This window comes from Oreochromis niloticus, linkage group LG22, assembly GCF_001858045.2.
Source record: "Oreochromis niloticus isolate F11D_XX linkage group LG22, O_niloticus_UMD_NMBU, whole genome shotgun sequence".
Taxonomy (NCBI): Eukaryota; Metazoa; Chordata; class Actinopteri; order Cichliformes; family Cichlidae; genus Oreochromis; species Oreochromis niloticus.
Window position 1 is genome coordinate 7,059,424 of NC_031985.2, and position 20,446 is coordinate 7,079,869.

Sequence of the window (20,446 nt, forward strand, 5' to 3'; positions counted from 1 at the left end):
CATCAAGTTCCAGTTTCTAAATGCTCTGCTGTCTTTCAGCAGTTTGAGCCTGTGACTCTTTCTGATGTAAAGGAAATAATTGACCACTTAACAGTCTCCAATTCCCCACATGATATTCTCCCTGCCCGTATTTTTAAGGAAGCGTTGAATACTATTGGGCCTTGTATTTTATTAATTTTGAATGCATCATGGTCTTCGGGCTGCGTACCGTCTGCCTTCAAGCATGCTGTTGTTCAACCAGTTATTAAGAAGACTAATCTTGACTCCAGTGTTCTTTCAAATTATAGACCGATTTCTAAGCTTCCCTTTATGTCAAAGATCCCGGAAAAAGTGGTCTGTAAACAACTTCAGACCTTCTTAGTGTGGTATCGCGATTGAGGAATAACCGGGGACGGTAACTAAGATGTTGACAACGCCACCTGGGGGAGGGAGTTACACCCCAGGAAAGATTTCTCTAGCCAATGTAAGTATTACACTGGCTACCAAAGCCCACAGACTCGTTATTAACGGCAGAGGTGAGACAGATGAATTTTACAAATCAAAGTTTATTAAGAACTACTACTAAAAAAAACAGAATTATAAAATCAAAAAGGCACCTAAGGTAGCAGGGTTGAGACGGCAAAATAGATAATTAAAACACTTTATTAACTGAACGACCAGACTCCCTACCACGATGCTACCCTAAAAACAATCACAACATGTTAAAAGAATAACTAAACAAAATGGTGGAGACCGGCCACTTGAGGAGGCAACTTACAAGGAGGAGTGCCCAAGGGTGCCACCAATTACTCACCCGTGTGATTTCACTGCAGACCTCACTCACACTAAACTCTAAATGGTGCAATCTACCTATGCCCGGTGTGTACACTCGCATGCATCGGGGAGGGGATTCCACCTCACGTGCCTAGCCCCTCAACAAGTGGCCGCACCTCCACTAAAGCAATAAAAGAAAGGATAAAAAGATCTACATAAGATCTCTATAGTAAAAGATCTACATAAAACAAATACACCCCAAATTACTGTTCGTTATAAAAGCATTGCATAACAAACAAAACAGCATATGACAAGACCGCAGCAGTATAATGCAAACCTGCAACAAAAGAGAGAAACAGTTGTCAAAGTCCACCCTACTATGCCACGTTATGATGAACACAAAGGTCCCACTTATCACTCTCTAAAGGGCAATACTGAGTAGCTTTCCTTGAGAGATCTGCAGCGCTTAACTGCCTAATGCTCGCAGCCACCTTGGATGGACAAGACTGCCAAATGCCTCCTTCTGGTAGTGAAGCGCAGCTGTTTCTTATAAGCCTGCTAATTGTCGGCTGGGAAGGTGTGGATGTCAGTGGTGCGTTTGTGGACATCATGTAAAATCCTACCCCAGAATCTACTTCACTACAATCTACCCCCGGGATTTGAATCGTCGTCCCGACGATTGACACTCACTGCCAAGGTCTAAACAGGGTAACTGTATTAGGCACAGGTGCCTGGGAGTTCACGGCCCCTATTGCTCTACTTCCTGCTGCCTGGGGCAAATGATGCAGATTTGAGTGCGTCCCAGCATTACCACGATTAGTCCTGCGTAAAGGGGCTATATTGTTATGAACACCAGCCATAACTGGCAGCTGATGAGTGCAAGTCGACACCACGGAGGACGTTGAAGGTTCTAGCTCGTCTGGTCTACGAGGGCTAGGAGTCTCTGGTCTTGGTTGGCAACTGTTTGGGGCTGGAGTAGGTTCAGAAACCAATAAAAACCACTCGCCACCTTGCATCGGTTCTTCTACAGGGGCAGTAGTATACATGGACCCATTATGGTCAGGGGCCTTAAGCACTTTTTACACCACTGAACTCGAAGCACCCTTACTTTTATCACGACCTCTGAGCCCAACTTTCTTCAGATAAACCAGCTGACCTTCTTGCAGGGGAGCATCCTTGGCTTGCTGGTCGTGGCGCGTCTCACGCCAATCAGCTACAGGGATTTGCTTCGGTTGGGGTGCGGGCAAATGGCCCACACACACATTAAGATGGGTTGGTGCATCTTTAGCCGACTGGCATCGCTCACACTCCTGGCACCACCGTTGGATGTCTCTATACATCCCTACCCAGCAGCACCATTGAGAAACCACATCTACCGTGCTCCGAACACCCTGATAACCATTCTCCTGGCGCACATGTTGCAAAACTTGACTCTGAAGGGACTTGGGCAGCAATACCTGCAGTGTCTCTCCTCTCCTTGGATGACAGACCTTCCGATATAACACACCATCCCGCTCCACTAACCTACTCCATTGCCTGACCAACCCGAGGGCCAGCCTTGAAGTGCGACCACGCTCCTTGGCATCAGGGCCCCGCCTCCGCCTCCAAAATTGTAGAAACTCCCGGATCATGGGGTCAGTCTCCTGCAACATACGAAGGTCAGACAATGCGTACCCAGGGAAGACCGAAGTAATGGTTTTAACGGCGGGGGTTACTGGTTTCCTACCAGTACGGTCAGGTAGTACAGACTCTGAGCCTAGGATGCCCCCACCTGAACCTCGGCTCAATGGTTCAGGGGGTGGAAGTTTTCCTGCATGGAAGAACAAACAACATTGCTTAAACTGGCTTGCGTTGCTGTACCAGCTGACTGCACAGGTATGACTGTGGGCTCACCAGGGCACTCTCTGGCAAAATGCCCAACCTTCTGGCACCGTCTGCAAATGACAGCGTTATTACGTGAGGCAGGATATGGTTTGGAAGCACTATTCAAAGCAGCAAGACTCCTTGCGAGCTGATTCAACTGCTCTTGCTGACTTTTAAGCATCTCTTTTAACTCCTGTATTTCAGATGCATAGGGTGCAATACCTGCCAGACTACCTCTAAAGGGGACCTCCTGGACAGTGTGTTGAAAGCCTAGTGCCGGGGGAACTGAGTAGCTTCTATCCCTCCCGCCCCCTGGCATACCTCCACGCTCCCATAATATAGCCTCACGACGAACATCCATCAAGGTGGCAGTAGGGTGGCTGCGGACATACTGTTTTAATGCTCTGCGTAAGAAACAATCAAGCACATTTTCAACAAATTGGTCTCTAAGCAACACATCTTTGTTCAGCAGAACATGAGGGGACTGTTTCACAACTCTATCCATGAGGCACATAAGAGCATGTGAAAACTCTTGTTGTCGTCTTGAAAAGAACTCTTCCTGCAGAGAGACACATGACTTAGTACACCCATACAGTTCCTGTAAAATAGTCAAAATCTTTTCGGGATCGTCTTTCTCCTCTGGAAGCCGATATTTAATCTCTTCTCTGGGCTCGCCTTCTAGATCATAGATGAAAAGGGCTTGGTCGGCTGGTGAAAGATGTCGTACCCTCAAACAGGCCTGCACCTCTTCCACCCATTCGGCAATACCTATACCAGTCTTACCGTTGAACCATGGGCACGTCCTCTCCCGAGGAATATAAATCAGTCTCTCAGTTGCGGGAGCTGAAACAGCAGAATGCCCATTGGTGGATGAACCTGTAGCAGCAGCACTGGTGCCAGGTTGCTCCGATTCTCGCTCTTGCCGCATCCGCCGATTTTCTGCTTGCAGCTGAGCTACCAAGTCTCGTAGCTGTGTGAGCTCTTCCTCCATAATAAACCAGAGTATTTAAATATCACTTTATAAAAACCAGAAGTCCGTCCCGACGCTGCCGCTGCTGCTGTCTTAACGCTGCACTACAATAACCAGAAAAACCGAACAGATTTAACCACCCAAAAACAAAACAAAAACATGCAACAGATCTCTGCCTGAAAATATCCTGTCGACACATTAGATTCCAATGGTATTACTGAAAAATTCCAGTCGGGCTTCAAGCCTCGACATAGTACTGAGACAGCTTTGCTAAGAGTTTTTAATGATCTCCTTTTAACCACTGACTCAGGTTGCTCTGTGGTTCTAGTCTTACTGGATCTGACTTCTGCGTTTGACACAGTAGATCAGCGGTCCCCAACCCCCGGGCCTCGGACCGGTACCGGTCCGTGAGTCGTTTGGTACCGGGCCGCGAGAGTTGAGGCTCAGGTGTGAAATGTATGGTTTTCATGGTTTTTATCGGTTTTCAGCGTTATTTTGTTATCGTTTTTATTGTTAACTCGGTTTTCCTGGGTCTTTTCACGTGTGTTATGAATAAATCTTCTTTTTTTTCGGTACCGGCACTAGTTTTATTTTGTTGTATTCATCCGCGACACCTCATTGCCGGTCCGTGAAAATATTGTCGGGCATAAACCGGTCCGTGGCGCAAAAAAGGTTGGGGACCGCTGCAGTAGATCATAACATTCTATTATCAAGGTTAGAGCAAGTAGTTGGCCTTAAGGGCACAGCCTTATCATGGTTTAAATCTTATCTTTTAGAGAGGTCATTCTCTATCACTATGGGGCAATACTCCTCCTCCTCTGCTCCTTTTCTCTGTGGTGTGCCCCAGGGGTCTGTTTTGGGCCCTATGCTATTCTCTCTGTACATGTTGCCCTTGGGATCTATTTTCCAAAGATATAATATTTCCTTCCATTGTTATGCCGATGACATTCAAATTTATTTCCCTTTGAGTTTGAATGTCACAGATCCATTCCATACATTGTTTAACTGTCTTCATGATGTGAGAACCTGGCTATCTCAAAACTCTCTAACCTTGAATGACAGTAAAACTGAAGTTATTGTCTTTGACAGCCATATTCCATTGAACCAACTAACTGTTACCCTTGGCCCACTTGCTAGCTACCTCTCCCACGTTGTAAGAGACCTTGGGGTACTCCTGGATAGCTCCTTCAAATTAGAGAAACAAGTATCTACTGGTTAAATCCAGCTTCTATCAGCTATGGCAAATTTCTAAAGCTAAGCCTTTCCTCTCCCCCAAGGACCTTGAAAAGCTTATTCACTGTAAAATCTAATTAGTTCCCAGAACTCAAAAAAATTATGGAAACTCGTTGCCTCAAAAAAATTGAGTAAAGCTTAGCTAAAAATGACTAAGTTAGGACAACTTATTTACTTTGAGTACTCTGTACAAGCTCATTTGTTCCCAGAACTCAAAAAAATTGGATCAGGTTTACGTAAGATGACCAAGTTAGGGCAACTTACTCATTTTGAGTACACTGTACAGCCTTGTTAGTTCCCAGAACTCAAAAAACTTATGGAAACTCGTTGCCTCAAAAAAACTAAGTAAAGCTTACTTAGGATGACTGTTAGGACAACTTATAAATTGCAAGTCTGCAGTATTAACAATAACTTGATATTTCTGACTGTACAATACTAATTGTTTACCTACTGACAAACATGTTAAGTTCAACTAAATGAAAAAACAATTTGTGGTAACCTGAATATGATTAAAAATAATTAACAACACTTTTTGTAATGATGTTAAAATGAGCCCAACTTTTATTTTCAAACACAACAAAGTATAACAGCCAACATACTGGACATGTTCTGCTGAACAACAAACAATTATATTGCCATCACTGTTATAATCTTACAATGAAACAAAGTCTCAGATTTAATTATTCTGAAAATAAGTTTAGGCCTACCACAGTTTGTTTTGTACTTACATTACTTATATAATCAAAATAAAATATTTATTGTTCTGTCACAAGTGCAGTCTCTAATTTAAACAACACATTTGTTTTGCATTCCAACACATGAGCTGGAATGTTGTATTATTTTAAGGATGCTTGTTTCCAGTCCAGGCATTACTGCCTGAATGACTGTCATGGATCGAGGTGATCCAAATGTAGGTGCAGAAGAAAGTCTTTAACTTCCCTTAAGTACAGTGGCAGTGGATGTGGGTTGGAGATGCAATGAGCTTGAACCTGCAGGCGACCATCTTCACTGACCACACCATCTGTGACGGAGGACTCATCTCTCCTGTTGTCCTGCAAGCAAACAATCATATTTTTTGGAACATGAACTTAATTGCTTTCTTAAAACATTTTTTTCTGCATTTGGTATAGAACAGACTCCAATTTAGACGATCTCAGGCCCAATCCCCACCGGAGAGTAGGGCTGCACGATTAATCGTTAGAAAATCGCGATCTCGATTCATACTTATGTACGATCTCATTTCCAAATGACAACGATTTAAAAAAAAAAAAAAAAAGACAACGACGATTGTACCGCATTTTGATCCGGGACGTAATCTGCATGAAAACAAGCACTCACTCTTCCTGCTCAACAAATGACAAGGGCGGAGCCTTATACCACGTGATACAGAAGCTGTGCCGTGATGCTCAAATTGGCAGGAAAAAACAACGGAGAACACGTCAGGGATGACGACAAAGTGACAGGAGAAAATCCATCCCGGTCAACCACCCAAACATCAATAATGGGAACCTTATACAGCGCTTCCCTATACACGTCGAACTCCCGCAGGCACAAAGAAATTACGGAGGCTATTACTTATCACCTGACCAAAGGTATCAACACTGTGCAAAACGAGGGATTTAGGAAAAATGATCAACACCCTGGAAAAACCCAACACAGTGCCGTCCCGCAACTATTTTTCTACTGTTGCACTACCTGCTCTATACACGCAGTGTCGAGCAACGGTGGAGACGGAATTTCAAGCAGTACAACATTTTGCGACAACCACAAAATGTGAGGCATTTATTGTTTTTATGTTTATTTATTGTTTTTATGTTCAGTTTCAACTGTTACAAAGTTGATGTGCAGTTAATAAGTGCAATAAATATTCATATTGGAAAAGAAAATCGTGAGAGAATCGTGATCTCAATTCTAAACAAAAAAATCGTGATTCTCATTTTATGCAAAATCGTGCAGCCCTACCGGAGAGGTGACATTCAATGTCCCAAATTGTCAGTCTGCATAGCCCTGACCACCACCCAACATACAATAATGTCATGAAAGCATCATTTTAAAAAGGGCTATGCAAACATGGCCAATAACTTTCATTCTAATGATGTGCAAAATGATTTTGGGCACAAAACAGATTTTGCTGTTAGAAAACTTGCAGACTTCACTATATACAGTGTAGACTCTCTAAACTAAGTTTGGGGGATGTGATCTTTCAAGAAATGCAGACCAAACTGTTGCTGTTTGTTTACTTACACAGCATGTCTTGTAGAATTAACTGTGGTCACCAGCAACAGCATAGTGCAGTCATATCTCAAGTCTAATAACAGAAGACAGGAAAAGATCAGTAAAGAAACAACTTCCCCAAACCAAAGCACAAATAAAACAATAAGTAAAACAGGCTGATCTAAAGTATGATTAAAGTTCAGCCTGATTAATATAAATGTCACTGACAGTTGCTAATATATTGGAAAACCAAAACACTTACTGATGTCTTTCTGTCCAACAGCAGGAGTGCTGGTCCCGAGCCTCAAAGACAGTAAGAAGCCAGCAGAGGGAGAAAAAACAGAACATTTTTCAGAAACTGATTTGATCCTTAATGGCTGTGCAATCATTGTAACATAGAGTTTGCTTATGTTGTTAAATAAAGGCTAGATTTGACATTAATAGATGCCACAGATGTTCTAAAGCTGCCACAAAGCATGAAAAAAAAAAATGGACGTCTCCGAAAACGTCGGAGCATTTTTGCAAATATGTGATGTCTTGATAAATCGAGCAGATATTTGAAATTTACACAGTTACATTCTTGCCTGAAAATATCTTAAAAGTTTATTTTGTGACCCAGAAAAAGTAATAAGTTTTTCAGCGGCGCTCCTCCGCCATTGCCGCGCTTACAAGTACGCACAGGCTCCGACAACCTGCCGACAAATGCGATCCTCCTTTTCCCCAGACTACCCTTTCTGGGTCACAAAATAACCTTTTAAGATATTTTCAGGCGACAATGTAGCTGTGTAATGCTCAAATATCTACTTAATTTATCAAAATATCAGATATTTGCAAAAGTGCTTCCACGTTTTCGGAGAGCTCTGTTATCCACCCCCCACATCCCACACCTACCCCACCCCTAACGGCTGCACCTCCCGAAGACTTTTGTCTGGGCTCTTATCTCACTTATTTATTTCAAACAATCAACAGAAAATTTCACCACATAGTTTTATGTAAGGTTTATGTAAGAGTAAACATTTACTCACCAAGTCAGTGTATCAGGTAAAGATCCACAGCAATGACAACAATAATATCTTGAGCTGACGCTTCTCCAGGTTTGCTCAACATATTCCATAAAAAATGCACCGCGAACATGCGGACTGATCCGAGAGGGAGGAGGATGGTAGTCACGTGGCATTTTCAAAACACATCTTTCATCCTTCCGCACTGAGAAGCAAAACTTCCAGCTTACTTAGTTTTTCTAAGTTAAGACAACTCAAATAAATGGAGTTTATCAGCGTTTTTGCATAAAAAGTACTGGTAACTTATTTAAATTGAGTTCTAATAACAAATTGATAAAAATTGAGTTCAGCCTATTTAATATTTTTAATTAAACACAATATTACATTTTACAGTGTTCATGCATTCATTACCTCTAGACTGGACTATTGTAACTCCCTCTATTTAGGCCTCCCTCACTCCTCTCATCACCGGTTGCAATTAGTACAGAACGCTGCTGCACGCCTTTTATCGGGTGCCAGAATGCATGATCATATGACTCCAGTTTTAGCCAACTTACACTGGCTTCCTGTGAAATTTCGCATTGATTTTAAAATTCTTTTACTCACTTATAAAATCTTAAATAACACTGCCCCTAGCTATTTAACAGAACTTCTTCATTTGTATAATCCTATAAAAGCACTAAGATCTTCTAACCAGATGCTCTTAATGCAACCTAAGCAGGGGCATCACTAGGATTTAAGGACAGGGGGGGCTTAGCCCCCAAGAGATGCACACGATACGAACGAATGTAGTGAATGAGCACAAAATTTCACAAACAGAAAAAGACTGAGAAATTGCTTTACTACTTTTTTGGACTGATTAAACATCCTAGGCCACCAATTGATCTATTGCTTTATTTCCGTCTGTTTTAGAATACAGTACAACAAGAAAACAGAGAAAATGTATTTGCTGCATCAATAACAAGAAAAAAAACTGAAAATAAAAAAATACATAATTTTTATGGCTGCAATCACCAGTTACTTGGTGGGTGGACGCATCAAAGAGTAGCGTCCGTTTTTAAGAGTGGCAAATCGGTCAATCACTATGTTGTGACTCAGATGTTGAAGCGTGTCTTTTTCAATAGACATGACTGCAAGTCTGTGAAGTATTTTCTGACCCATTGTTTGACGCAGCCAAATGCATCTGAGTGTTTGCCCTTAAGTGTGTCACACACAGCTTGTTTACAGATAAAAGCTTCTGCCAGGTCTAAAGTCTCTTTCTGCAGGAATTTGTGGAGTCCTTCGGTTACAGAAAGAATCAACTGAAACATCAGTAGTGCATAGACTGCTGAGAACTTGTAGAGCTTTGCTCTGAGACCAACAGCTATGGGGGATCCAATTGCAGATAGGCACTCCAAAATGGCTGGCAATGTCTCAAGAACTGCACTGATTGATTGCAACTGACATGCCCAGTGAGTGTTTGAAAGTTGCACAAGCTCAGTTTTTGTCAATCCAAGCTTTGCCTGAGTCTTTATGAACTTATGATGATTGACTAGGGAGGTGCTGAAGAAAGAATACACACACTCCAACAAGCTGAAAAGCTCCACAGCCTCTGGGACAGCCTTGCAAGTATTGCACAAAACCAGGTTGACTTGATGAGTATAAAAATGCACATAGATAGCCTCAGGATGGAGCCTTCTAAAATGTGCTTGTACACCTCCAGTGGAGCCACTCATAACGGCTGCACCATCATATGTTTGTGCTACACACTTAAGTTCTGCAAGACCATTGTTTTGGATCTGCTGCTGAATCTCATTTGCAATGGACTGGGCATCAAATGATTTTATCTCTGCAAGTGCAAGGAAACACTCCTTCACTGCCCCCTCTGACACGTACCTGACACAAACAGCTAACTGCTCTGCGTTTTCATTCCTTGCCTTATCTGCCATGATGGCATAGACTTTAGACTTTGTCATTTTGGATACAATGACACTAGTAACTTCCTGGGCACAACAGTCAATCGTGTCATTCTGGGATGTTGGCAAGATATACTGTGTATTTGATGGGGGATTATGTTTTTGAAGAAAAGGATCAAACTCCTTTAAAAGCTCCATGCACGTAAAAGCTCCGTTTGGGCTGTCTTCACCTTCATCACTGACCAAACTATCATGTTTGATGTTTTTGCCAAACACTCTACATGGGAAGCAGAAAGTTGCATTCTGGTTGACTGAATATTCTAACCAGTTGTGCTTTTCAAACCAGCTGTGGTTAAATGCTCGCTTCTGTGTACCAAAAGTATCATGTGGATAGCTCTTCAGCTTTACCTGTCTGGGCCCTGTGTCTTTGTCACCTAAATCAAACCCTGTAGTAGAATGAGTTGCTGCAGCTGCTTCATCATTTTCCCTCTCTTGGCCTGTTTGCTCTCCTCTCTCTGTAATAACTTGATCTTCCTCTGCCTCTTGATCCATTTGCTGCAGCTCCTCTGTCTCTCCTTGCTCTTTCTGACTTGAACTTGCCTGTTGACCTTTTTCTCCCTCAGCCTCTCCTTCTGCCTCACCCTACAAGATACATTAAAACATACTGAATTGTAATGTAAATTGCTAATATCATGACTTCTGATCACGCGCCACAGCAATTTGTTGATCCCAAATATTTTGAAGTTACAAACATTACATTTTGAGCACGCATGTGACTAAAATGGTTGCAATTTAAAGCCCTGAAAAATATTACTAAATTACTTGAATTGAAGTAATATTAAAATAGAACCCTCAAAAATATGTGAGTCAGGCTAATTTGACTTATATATATATACCTCTTTGCTCTCTCCACTTTCTAACCTTGACTCTCCTAAATAAAAGCTCAAGTTAAACAGGTCTTATATGTTGTACCATGACTGAAATGTTTCATATTTCATATCCATATTGAGTTCCATAAAATTCTAATCAGACTGTCTGCATCACAAATGACTCCATCCTGTGAAATCTATGACTCACCTCTCCAGTAGAGGTCTCTCCCCTCTCACTCTCTGTGCTCCTCTGCCCTGACTCCTACAGGTTAATAGGGATGGAGGAGTGATTATTATTATTTCCACTGATGATAACCATACCTGAATGAGCTCAGCTCCATTTTTCAGAGCTAAAACGAGTGACAGAAATTAACATTATGCTAACAATTTAACTTAGTGCGCTAGCCAGGTTTTTATTTATCGATATGGGGAGCACCTGGTTCATTAATTACATAGGACTCTCTGCTGTTAGCTGGAGCTAACTAATTGTTACTACCAGCCAGTGATGAAGACTTACTTTCTTGCGTATATCCATGATTTCTTGCAGTTTGCAGCATGTACGCTAGTGTGTCCGCAGGTGTAGACGAGCGGAGTGTAAAGTAGCAGTGAAAACGAGGACTGGATTTTCAGCAATGTGGATGTCCCCTGTGAACAACTGGAACGGATTGGATAACGAAGCACTGACGCTACCTTAACAGTGTAAAGTGAAAGGGACCTGCCGAGTTATCATCATATTTATGTGAATAGCGAGAGGTTTATATTATTATTTTTTAAACTCATATTGCAGCATCTTTATATTGAATTTGTCTGCAAGTTCTGTTAAAAAAAATCGAATAAGTTAAAAAAAAAAAAAACCCACCAAATTATTTAGGGGGGCTTAAGAATATTTTAGGGAGGCTTCAGCACCCCTAAAATGGGCCTAACAACGCCACTGGTTCTGGGTCTGGTTGAATTGGGGTTCAGTTCCCATGTCTTGATGGAGCCCCGATTTTGTTCTGCCTTCCTGCTTAATAAAAAAAAACTAGTTTAAGGTGTCCTGCATATGTGATATATTTTTTTCTTATATGAAGTTATTCTTCTTGGATCAAAACTCAAAACACAGCCTAATAAATCTTCACCCTGTCCTCGTCATCAGTTGTCTTCGTCTCCGTTATCAGTCATCATAATTTTACCATCTCTGTGCAAGTCTGCAAATTTTTTTTATTCCAATCCATTCTTCTTTTGCAGCATTTAAATAACCTTTATCAGATTTGATGGTTTTGTTACATACTTTTCAAAGAAGTGTTTTTCTTTCACAAATGTGGGGATTAAGTTGTGTTAAAATATACAAAACAGTGATGTCATGTTTTGTGACGATGATCCAGGCACAGAGGGACTTGATGAATTTAAGAATCTTATGATTTAATAAAGAAATTTACAGACTTGCACAGAGATGGTAAAATTATGATGACTGATAACGGAGACGAAGACAACTGACAACGAGGACAGGGAGGAACAGGGGTTAAAATGCACCAAGGAGACAGTTAGAGAGAACTCGGGACAACTGGAGAAATTTAAGGATTCCGGGACTGACAGAGAAGGGAAGAAGTCTCATCGTGACAAGGAAAGTTTATCTTGTCTGGTTCGGCAGCTCTCTGGGTGCTCAGCACCCCCAAATCTCTGATCCTAGAATAGCACCTGGTTTAGCCTATCATTGATGGTCGATAAATTCATCCATTCGCCAAACCTTATTAAACACCTTTCCTCACTCTATCATGTGGCCAACGCAGGATAAGAGTGGGGGTTGAGTCGCCTGGGAAGGGATGTCCAAACTACATTGCAGATGACAGACAGTTGGTGTCGTAAACCACCCTCTCTTTTCATCTGAAACCTCTTGTAATAATGATCCATGCCTTTTTTTCACACTTTGGTTCATGTGAAGAGGCACATAATTAAAAGTGGGTCAATGACCATCTTAAGGGGCAGGGTTTAAATACCTAGGAACTCTCTACTATTTGCCCCATATCAATGGTCATGGCAATTTGCATATTAATGATCATGAAACTGATCTCACGGTCTATTGTTATTCAGTAGTGCAAAATTCAGTCATTATTCAAATGTACTGTTTAAGGTATAAGTTGGGGACACTGCTGTCAGCTGAGACAGTGGAAGTCACTTGGGTGACAAAACCTTTCTCCCACTAAAAATGCTACATTCGAATAAACATTTTTTGGGATTTCTTTACCTGGATGATTAAGCATGCATCAAGACATCTCCACCATTTGAGTTCTCGGTTGAGAGGTGAAACATCTACAAGAAACTCCAGTCCAGTTGCTTTCTTTCCAAGCTTCATAGACTACCATGACCCGGAAGACTAAAAACCTACACAGAAAATCAGTCACAATTATTTTCTACTGGTACTATAATGTTTTATATCTAACACGTACATTATACATTTCTTCCTATTGAATTTCATTTTCTTTGTTTTTCTTTGTATCCTCATTTGGTTTCTTTTCTAATCATTACTTCTTCCTTCCCTCTGCCTGCATTGTCTCCCTCTGTCTCTCCAGTTCTTCCCTCAGTGTCTCTCCTTCAGAAGACTCCCTCCTCTCCAATCATCTGTCACGCTACAGGTTTCTACCCTGACAGAGCTGTGATGTTCTGGAAAAAAGATGGAGAGGAAATTCATGAAGGTGTGGATCCTGGAGAGATCCTCCCCAACAATGATGGGTCCTTCCAGGTGAATGTTGATCTGAATGTTTCATCAGTCAAACCTAAAGACTGGAGAAGATATGACTGTGTATTTCAGTTCTCTGATGGTGAACATGTCATCACCAAACTGGACAAAACAGTGATCAGAACAAACTGTGGAAAAAAAATACTTTGCAATGATGGAGGTGAGAGAAACATTTTGTTTGCTGATATTGTTAATATAATGCTTTATTTGTTTATCCTATATTGGATCCCAGGAGGCATAACTGCCATGTTGGGAATAACTCTTGATAGGGAATAATTTCTTCTTTTTTAATTATTGTATATTACAATCATTTTCTCTCTCTCTCTCTTTCATTGTGATTATAAGCTCTTACTGTTGATATTAGTAAGAAAAACCTGAATTTCATGCCACCCTGAATGTGATATTAGAACTTCTACATTTGTCACCAAACTACAAAATGTAGAAGACCACCTGAAAGCTGTGTCCTCAAGAAGAAATGTTTAATTGCATTCCTAAAGTTTTGGATTTTGTTTTTTGCCCCAAAGGGGCAAGAGACTTTAAGTAATGCCCCAAAGGGGCAAAAACCACTCAACACTCAACAGAAACCGCATTACTTAAAGTCTCTAGTAACATTATGATGTCAGCTGACTCCAGAGCATCCACAGTCATGGTTTTGTTGGACTTGACATCTGCGTTTGATACCAAAGAGCCTGATTAACAGGCTCTGGGATGTAGTCAGTGTGTCCGGTCTGGCTTTGAAGTGGTTTCAGTCATACCTCTCCAACAAATCAGTTTTTGTCACATTCTAAGGATCTGACATGTGGGGTACCACAGGGTTCAGCTCTGGGTCCTATTCTTTTTCTTTTGTACATGTTACCTCTAGGATTTATAATTAGGCAGTTCCCTGAGGTGTCTTATGACTTCTATGCTGATGATATTCAGCTCTATTGCTCTTTTAAGCCGATGGAAGTCCATAAACTGTGGTCTTTAATTAAATGTTTAGCTTCCATTGAACAGTGGCTTGGAGACAACTACTTACAGTTGAACTCTGAGAAGTCAGAAACATTAATTATTGCCCCTGACAGCCAGATATCTCTAATCAAACAGCATCAATGTTCTCTTGGCTCATCTGTACCTTGGTGTGATCTTTGATTCTGCCATCTCCCTAGAACAACACTCTCACCAGTTAATTAGGAATTGCCTTTTTCAGCTAAGAAACATCTCCAAACTGTGAACTTTGTTGTCTACATCTGAGTTAGAAATGGTTATTCATGCTTTTATTTCATCTCACTTAGATTATTGTAACAATCTTTTTCTTTGTTTGAGCAAAAGCAATCTTGACCGTCTCCAGAATTAGTCCAGAATGCTGCTGCAAGGCTTTTAACTAAGACACGAAAAAGAGAGCACATTACACCAGTGTTACGTTCATTACACTGGCTTCCAGTACATTTTAGAATTGATTTTAAAATCTTAGAACTAACTTTTAAAGCTTTGAATTGTAATGCCCCTGCCTACATTTCAGATCTTTTAGAACCCTACGCTCCATCTCACAGCCTGAGATCATCTAATCTAAGGCTGTTGGTAGTCCCACGAACACGTTTTAAGACCAGAGGTGATAGATCTTTTAGAACAGTGACCCCCAGGTTGAGGAATGCACTCCCTCCATCATTACGTTGCCTTGATTGTATTTATTCTTTTAAAAAGCAGCTTAAGACATTTTTTTATTTAGATAGGTTTTTAATTAGTTTTTTGTGCTGTATGTTTGATTTTTGATGTATTTTATGTATTTCTGTTTTTTATATTACTGTGAAGCACTTTGTGGTTTTTATCCTGTGAGGAGTGCTATATAAATAAATTGAACTGAATTGAATTAATCTCTCCAGGGTGTACTGGTTCTGCCCTAGGGCCTCCATCTGGTGAGACATGCCAGCTCAATCAGCAGGTGCCCAAGCAGCAGTGATGGGAATAACGGCGTTAAGAGTAACGGTGTTACTAATGGCGTTACTTTTTTCAGTAACTCGTAATCTAATTAATTGCTATTTCTATCATTACAATGCCTTTACAGTTACTAACAAGAAAATGCGGTGCAGGCACGTTACTATTTTTCAACAAACAGACGGTTGAAGCTGTGTTCAGCTTACCGCATCTTACATCAGTTGCACAGGAGTAGCTGTCTATGTACATAATCTGGGCACTACAGCTTTAAGCAGCTGCATGCGCTCCTTACGGGCGGCAATCACTTTCTTGCCGACAATTACTCTTTGGCACAACACCTAGATTGTTTTGCTAGGGGGCAAAACAATCGCATAAATGTTTGACTGAGGAAGAATAAAGTAGTCGTGGTAAGCCAATCACACGACCACTTCAAGATGACAAAGCAACAAGGTGATATATACCAGTTTTTAAATTGTGCTGACAGGCCACATAAAGCCAGAGTCATGATAAACAAAATATACGCAGTGTTTTTCCCTCAATAGTTTCGTCACATTTACTGTCTAAGGACAGCGCTAGCAAGCACTCTCTGCTTACGACCAGAAAATAAAAAAACAAAACAAAAAAACAGCCTTTCGTGTTGGTAGAAAAATGTACCATGTCGACCAATCAAAAATTGATATGGCAACATGACATTCGATTGTTTAGGAAGAGGGGGAAGTTTTAGGAGTGACGCAAGAGAGGCATAGAGAGAAAGACAGCAGAAAAAGAGAGAGAGCAAGTTTTGAGATGTGAGAGATTTGTGACGTTTAGCGTGTTTGGAGTGTGTAGTTAATGTTTTGTCTCGTGTAGTTAGTGTGTAGCGTTGAGGTATGGTTTTGTGTTGTGTGTCAGAACAATGAGGTGACTGCTGTCTCCAGGTAGAAAACAGGAGTGATACACCTGCTGTCAGGCCTGCAGGTATCAGGCTAGTGATGTTCTCCTTTATAGTCCACAGAAATTTTTTTTTGGAGTGGCACAAATGATTTGTGTGGCATCTTATTGAATGCACCCGATTTGTTATAGAAATAGTTTGAAATGGTTATTATTATTTTTTTAAAGGGTAAAAAGGAAATGGCAAAAGGGTAAAAGGTAAATGGCTTAACTTGTGCATATGATTTTAAAATTTATATTTGCATATCAAGTTATGAAATATGATTACATAAAACCACAAACATTAAACATGTTTGTGGTTGTTATGGTAAAAAATATAACTTTTTCTACTCAGATTTTATGTTTTTTGTCTGATTTTAGATCAATTATGTTAATAGAGTATGTCAAAATGAAAACATAACTTTAAAATCTGACACATACAAAGGACAATACCAAACAAGAGAAACAGTTTTTAAAGGTGAAATGTAGAGGTAAAATCAAAAATAGTCAAAAATGGCCAATTATACCCTGGACCCCAGAGGGTTAAACATGTTTTTTTAAAAGTATGCATTAGCCAAGTGGGGTCTTGTTCACAAGTGATGGGATAAGGGAGCCGAAGATCGACAGACGGATTGGTGCTGCGGCTGCAGTGATACGGACGCTGTACCGTTCCGTCGTGGTGAAGAGAGAGCTGAGTGTAAAAGCGAAGCTCTCAGTTTATCGGTTGATCTACCCCCCTAGCCTCACCTATGGTCATGGGCTGCGGGTAGTGAATAAAAGAACGAGATCGCGGTATTCAACTGTAAAAGGACTAGTTCAACTATTTTGGATTCCTGGACCTGTGTCATCATATGCCTAAATAATCATATTGCTAGATGCAAATCATTTGCATGAGATCTAAAGGAGTAATCACCAAAATCAGGAGAATCTATCATTGTTTATCAAATAAAATAAAACACTCAACCTCTCTGGGCTAGTGGACAGGGGCGGATCTAGAGAAATTTTCTTAGGGTGGCAAGAGGGTGGCAAAGAAATCAAATGGGGTGGTAAAATCAAAGCCTTTTTTTTCACACATATGCAGGTGGTTACATATGGTTAAAATGATTCAAAAGCAGTAAGTATACACGTTTTTCATATAAATATAGTCTATAACTTTATTACTGTCTGTAGCCCACATAATTAAACACCTTAGTTACATAAAGAAAGAAAGTGTACTTTATTGATCCCCGTGGGGAAATTCCTCTCTGCATTTAACCCATTCACTCAGTGAAGCAGTGGTCAGCCTTTGGGCGCCCGGGGAGCAGTGTGTAGGGACGGTACCTTGCTCAGGGGTACCTCAGGGTAGCTGTTCAGGGGAATCGAACACCCGACCTTCCGATCATGGGGCCACCACTCTACCTACTGAGCTATCCCTGCCCCTGCACAGTGAGAAAATACAGTGAAACATGTGAGTTTTGATGTTATGTACTGTATAGCCTGTATAATAAATTAATATGTAACCCAATAAGTATAAAATCCAGAAAGCTACACAACACGGGCTGGCTCATTTACAAACACAAGTCTAATTTAAGTTTCACACTGTTTTTGTTAGAAAAATAATCAAATTGTTACATGCTTACATTACACAAAATGTCAGAAATCTGCACTGTCATGAACAAAAATTTAAACCTATTTTTTCATGATTTGTTGGATTAACCCTCTGAGGTCTGCAATACAACCGGCCATTTTTGACTCCTTTTGGGTTTACATTTGTATTTCACCCTCAAATTGTTTCATTTTATTTTTTTTCCTGCCTTGCTTGGTACCATTCTTTTCAGCTCAACCTCACGTGTCTGAATTTAGATGTTTTTTCATTGACATACTGTATTAATATTACTGATTTGAAATCACACAAAAAACTTAAAATCCTAGTAGTATTTTTTTTAATGAAAAAAAAACAGACTTGTTGAGTAAATTATTTTTATATCTTGAAATGCAAATATGAAATGTACATTTTGTAAACACATAGAACTATTTATCTAAAAATGCAGCCAATACGCCTGCCCTTTTTCTTTTATTTTGTACAACCATTTAAAAATATTACTAAAACTAAAATGAGAGAACAATAAGGTGTCGCAAAAAGACAGAGGAGAACACCACAGGGATAAACCTGCAGGCCTGACAACAAGAGGTGTATCACTCGGCTGGTTTTCTACTTAGTGAGTAGTGATGGTAAATTTGATTCTTTTTACTGAGTCGAGTTTTAATGAGTCACTCACCAAAATGAATCAGTTTTTTTGAGTCATTTGATTCACTGAGTCAGTTGACCAGAGAGTGCAAAAAATGTACATTTTCACTCAAACTTTATTTGTTTCTCTTTTCATGTATATCCTACTGCTAAGATGAGTGATTCTAAAAGAAAACACCTATTTTATAGAGCAAAAAAGAGCAAAAAAAAATTCTAAAGGGAACATTTATTTTGTTTATTTTTATTTTATTAATATTTTCTCATCTAAATGTCCACTGAGCTGTGAGCGGTAATGCGCCTTAACATTGGTTGCCAACCAAGAAGAAGAAGAAGCTGTGAGCCAGGAGGGAGGGGGTGAGCGAGTGAGTGAGTGATTTGTTCGCTCTATGATTCAGCACAGGAGGGAGGGGGTGAGCGAGTCCTGAGTGATTCGCTTACCGAGACTCAAACTGGCAACCTTCCGGTTACAAGACGAACTGCCAACTCTTGAGCCACGATCGCCCTGTATAAAAGCAAAGTGAACATTTCCTTGGGCTACACCAGCAGAGGTCGATAATTTCGTTAATGATTTTACATTGTTAAGATACTGAAAATCTGCTTCAACACCTGCTGAAAAAAGCAAGCAAAAGAAAACATAGTACAAACCACAACAACAACCGACATAAGCATAATTTACAGTAAATAATAAATATTGAATGCAGCATACAGTACTAATAATACATAATATGTTTAGAACCAGCAGCCAAGATAGTCTGTGTCTGCGAGTACCTGTTTGTGCGCCTGTGTGAACACCTGTATGTATGAGAACACTTGTATTCATAAAGTTTTTCCATGTTAGTGACTAATAGCAGGTGTGGGGAGCCACAGCCCTGCCCTCCAGGACATGAAGCATGAATGGAGAAGATCTGGGCCCAAGAAATCCAGAGGCCAAAAACCACTAATGCACCAACCACTGGCAGGGAGTGTGGTGGTGGGAGATAGTGATGTTTTTAAAAACATTGTTGCTGATCTGAGGAGGAGGAAAACCATTGGACAGATGAATAACAGTCCTTTTCCCTGGAATGTTTTAACTATATAAAGAATTTTGGATTAATTTTAATGAATGCTTTATATGTGTTGCCAGAACTTTTTTAAATAAAGGTTTTTAAAAATAAATAAGTAAATAAATAAAAAAGTCTCACAATGGTTCCACCCGAAACCTAATGAGCCACACCTTTTATCATGTGATGAGTAACATGATTAATAGTTAATAGTGGGTCAACCCAGACTAGGGTTTAAATACTTCAGACTCTCCATTTTCCTTTAGAAATAAAGGAGCTTCATGAATGAGAGGTGAAACGTTCAAAAAGCTTAAAGAACTCCAGTCGCTTTCTCTCCAAGCTCCATAGACAATTGGGACTATCAGTGGCGTTGTTAGGCCTATTTTAGGGGTGCTGAAGCCTCCCTAAAATATTCTTAAGCCCCCCTAAATAATTTGGTGGGTTTTTTTTTTTTTTTAACTTATTCGATTTTTTTTAACAGAACTTGCAGACAAATTCAATATAAAGATGCTGCAATATGAGTTTAAAAAATAATAATATAAACCTCTCGCTATTCACATAAATATGATGATAACTCGGCAGGTCCCTTTCACTTTACACTGTTAAGGTAGCGTCAGTGCTTCGTTATCCAATCCGTTCCAGTTGTTCACAGGGGACATCCACATTGCTGAAAATCCAGTCCTCGTTTTCACTGCTACTTTACACTCCGCTCGTCTACACCTGCGGACACACTAGCGTACATGCTGCAAACTGCAAGAAATCATGGATATACGCAAGAAAGTAAGTCTTCATCACTGGCTGGTAGTAACAATTAGTTAGCTCCAGCTAACAGCAGAGAGTCC

The 20,446-nt window shown here is 40.4% G+C and overlaps 2 protein-coding genes across 6 annotated transcripts in view; one reads left to right on the forward strand and one right to left on the reverse strand.

The window, feature by feature from the left end:
• LOC102079388 (major histocompatibility complex class I-related gene protein) overlaps positions 1–19,735 on the forward strand; it is a 38,908-nt gene extending 19,173 nt beyond the window's left edge. For 3 of the 5 annotated variants that reach the window (XM_005464726.4, XM_019350713.2, XM_019350714.2), the window contains one exon: positions 13,348–15,838. In XM_005464726.4, coding sequence (XP_005464783.1) covers positions 13,348–13,790 — 443 coding nt within the window. In that variant the 3' untranslated portion in view covers positions 13,791–15,838. Of the gene's footprint in view, positions 1–13,347; positions 15,839–19,402 lie in introns of those variants that run through there. The other 2 variants (XM_025902420.1, XR_003215970.1) reach the window with 2 other exon arrangements.
• LOC109196531 (zinc finger MYM-type protein 1-like) lies at positions 8,437–11,938 on the reverse strand. The gene is made up of 3 exons (XM_019350676.2): positions 11,316–11,938; positions 11,007–11,060; positions 8,437–10,571 (listed from the first exon to the last, which is right to left on the reverse strand). Exons 1-3 carry the CDS (start codon positions 11,331–11,333, stop codon positions 9,129–9,131), a joined length of 1,515 nt encoding a protein of 504 aa, XP_019206221.1. The 5' UTR covers positions 11,334–11,938; the 3' UTR covers positions 8,437–9,128.
• Positions 19,736–20,446: the final 711 nt, after the last annotated feature.

Coding starts and splice junctions, on each gene's coding strand:
- LOC109196531 (XM_019350676.2), bottom strand. Junction 10,572..11,006: donor GAGAGACCTCTACTGGAGAG/GTGAGTCATAGA, acceptor TGTATCTTGTAG/GGTGAGGCAGAAGGAGAGGC.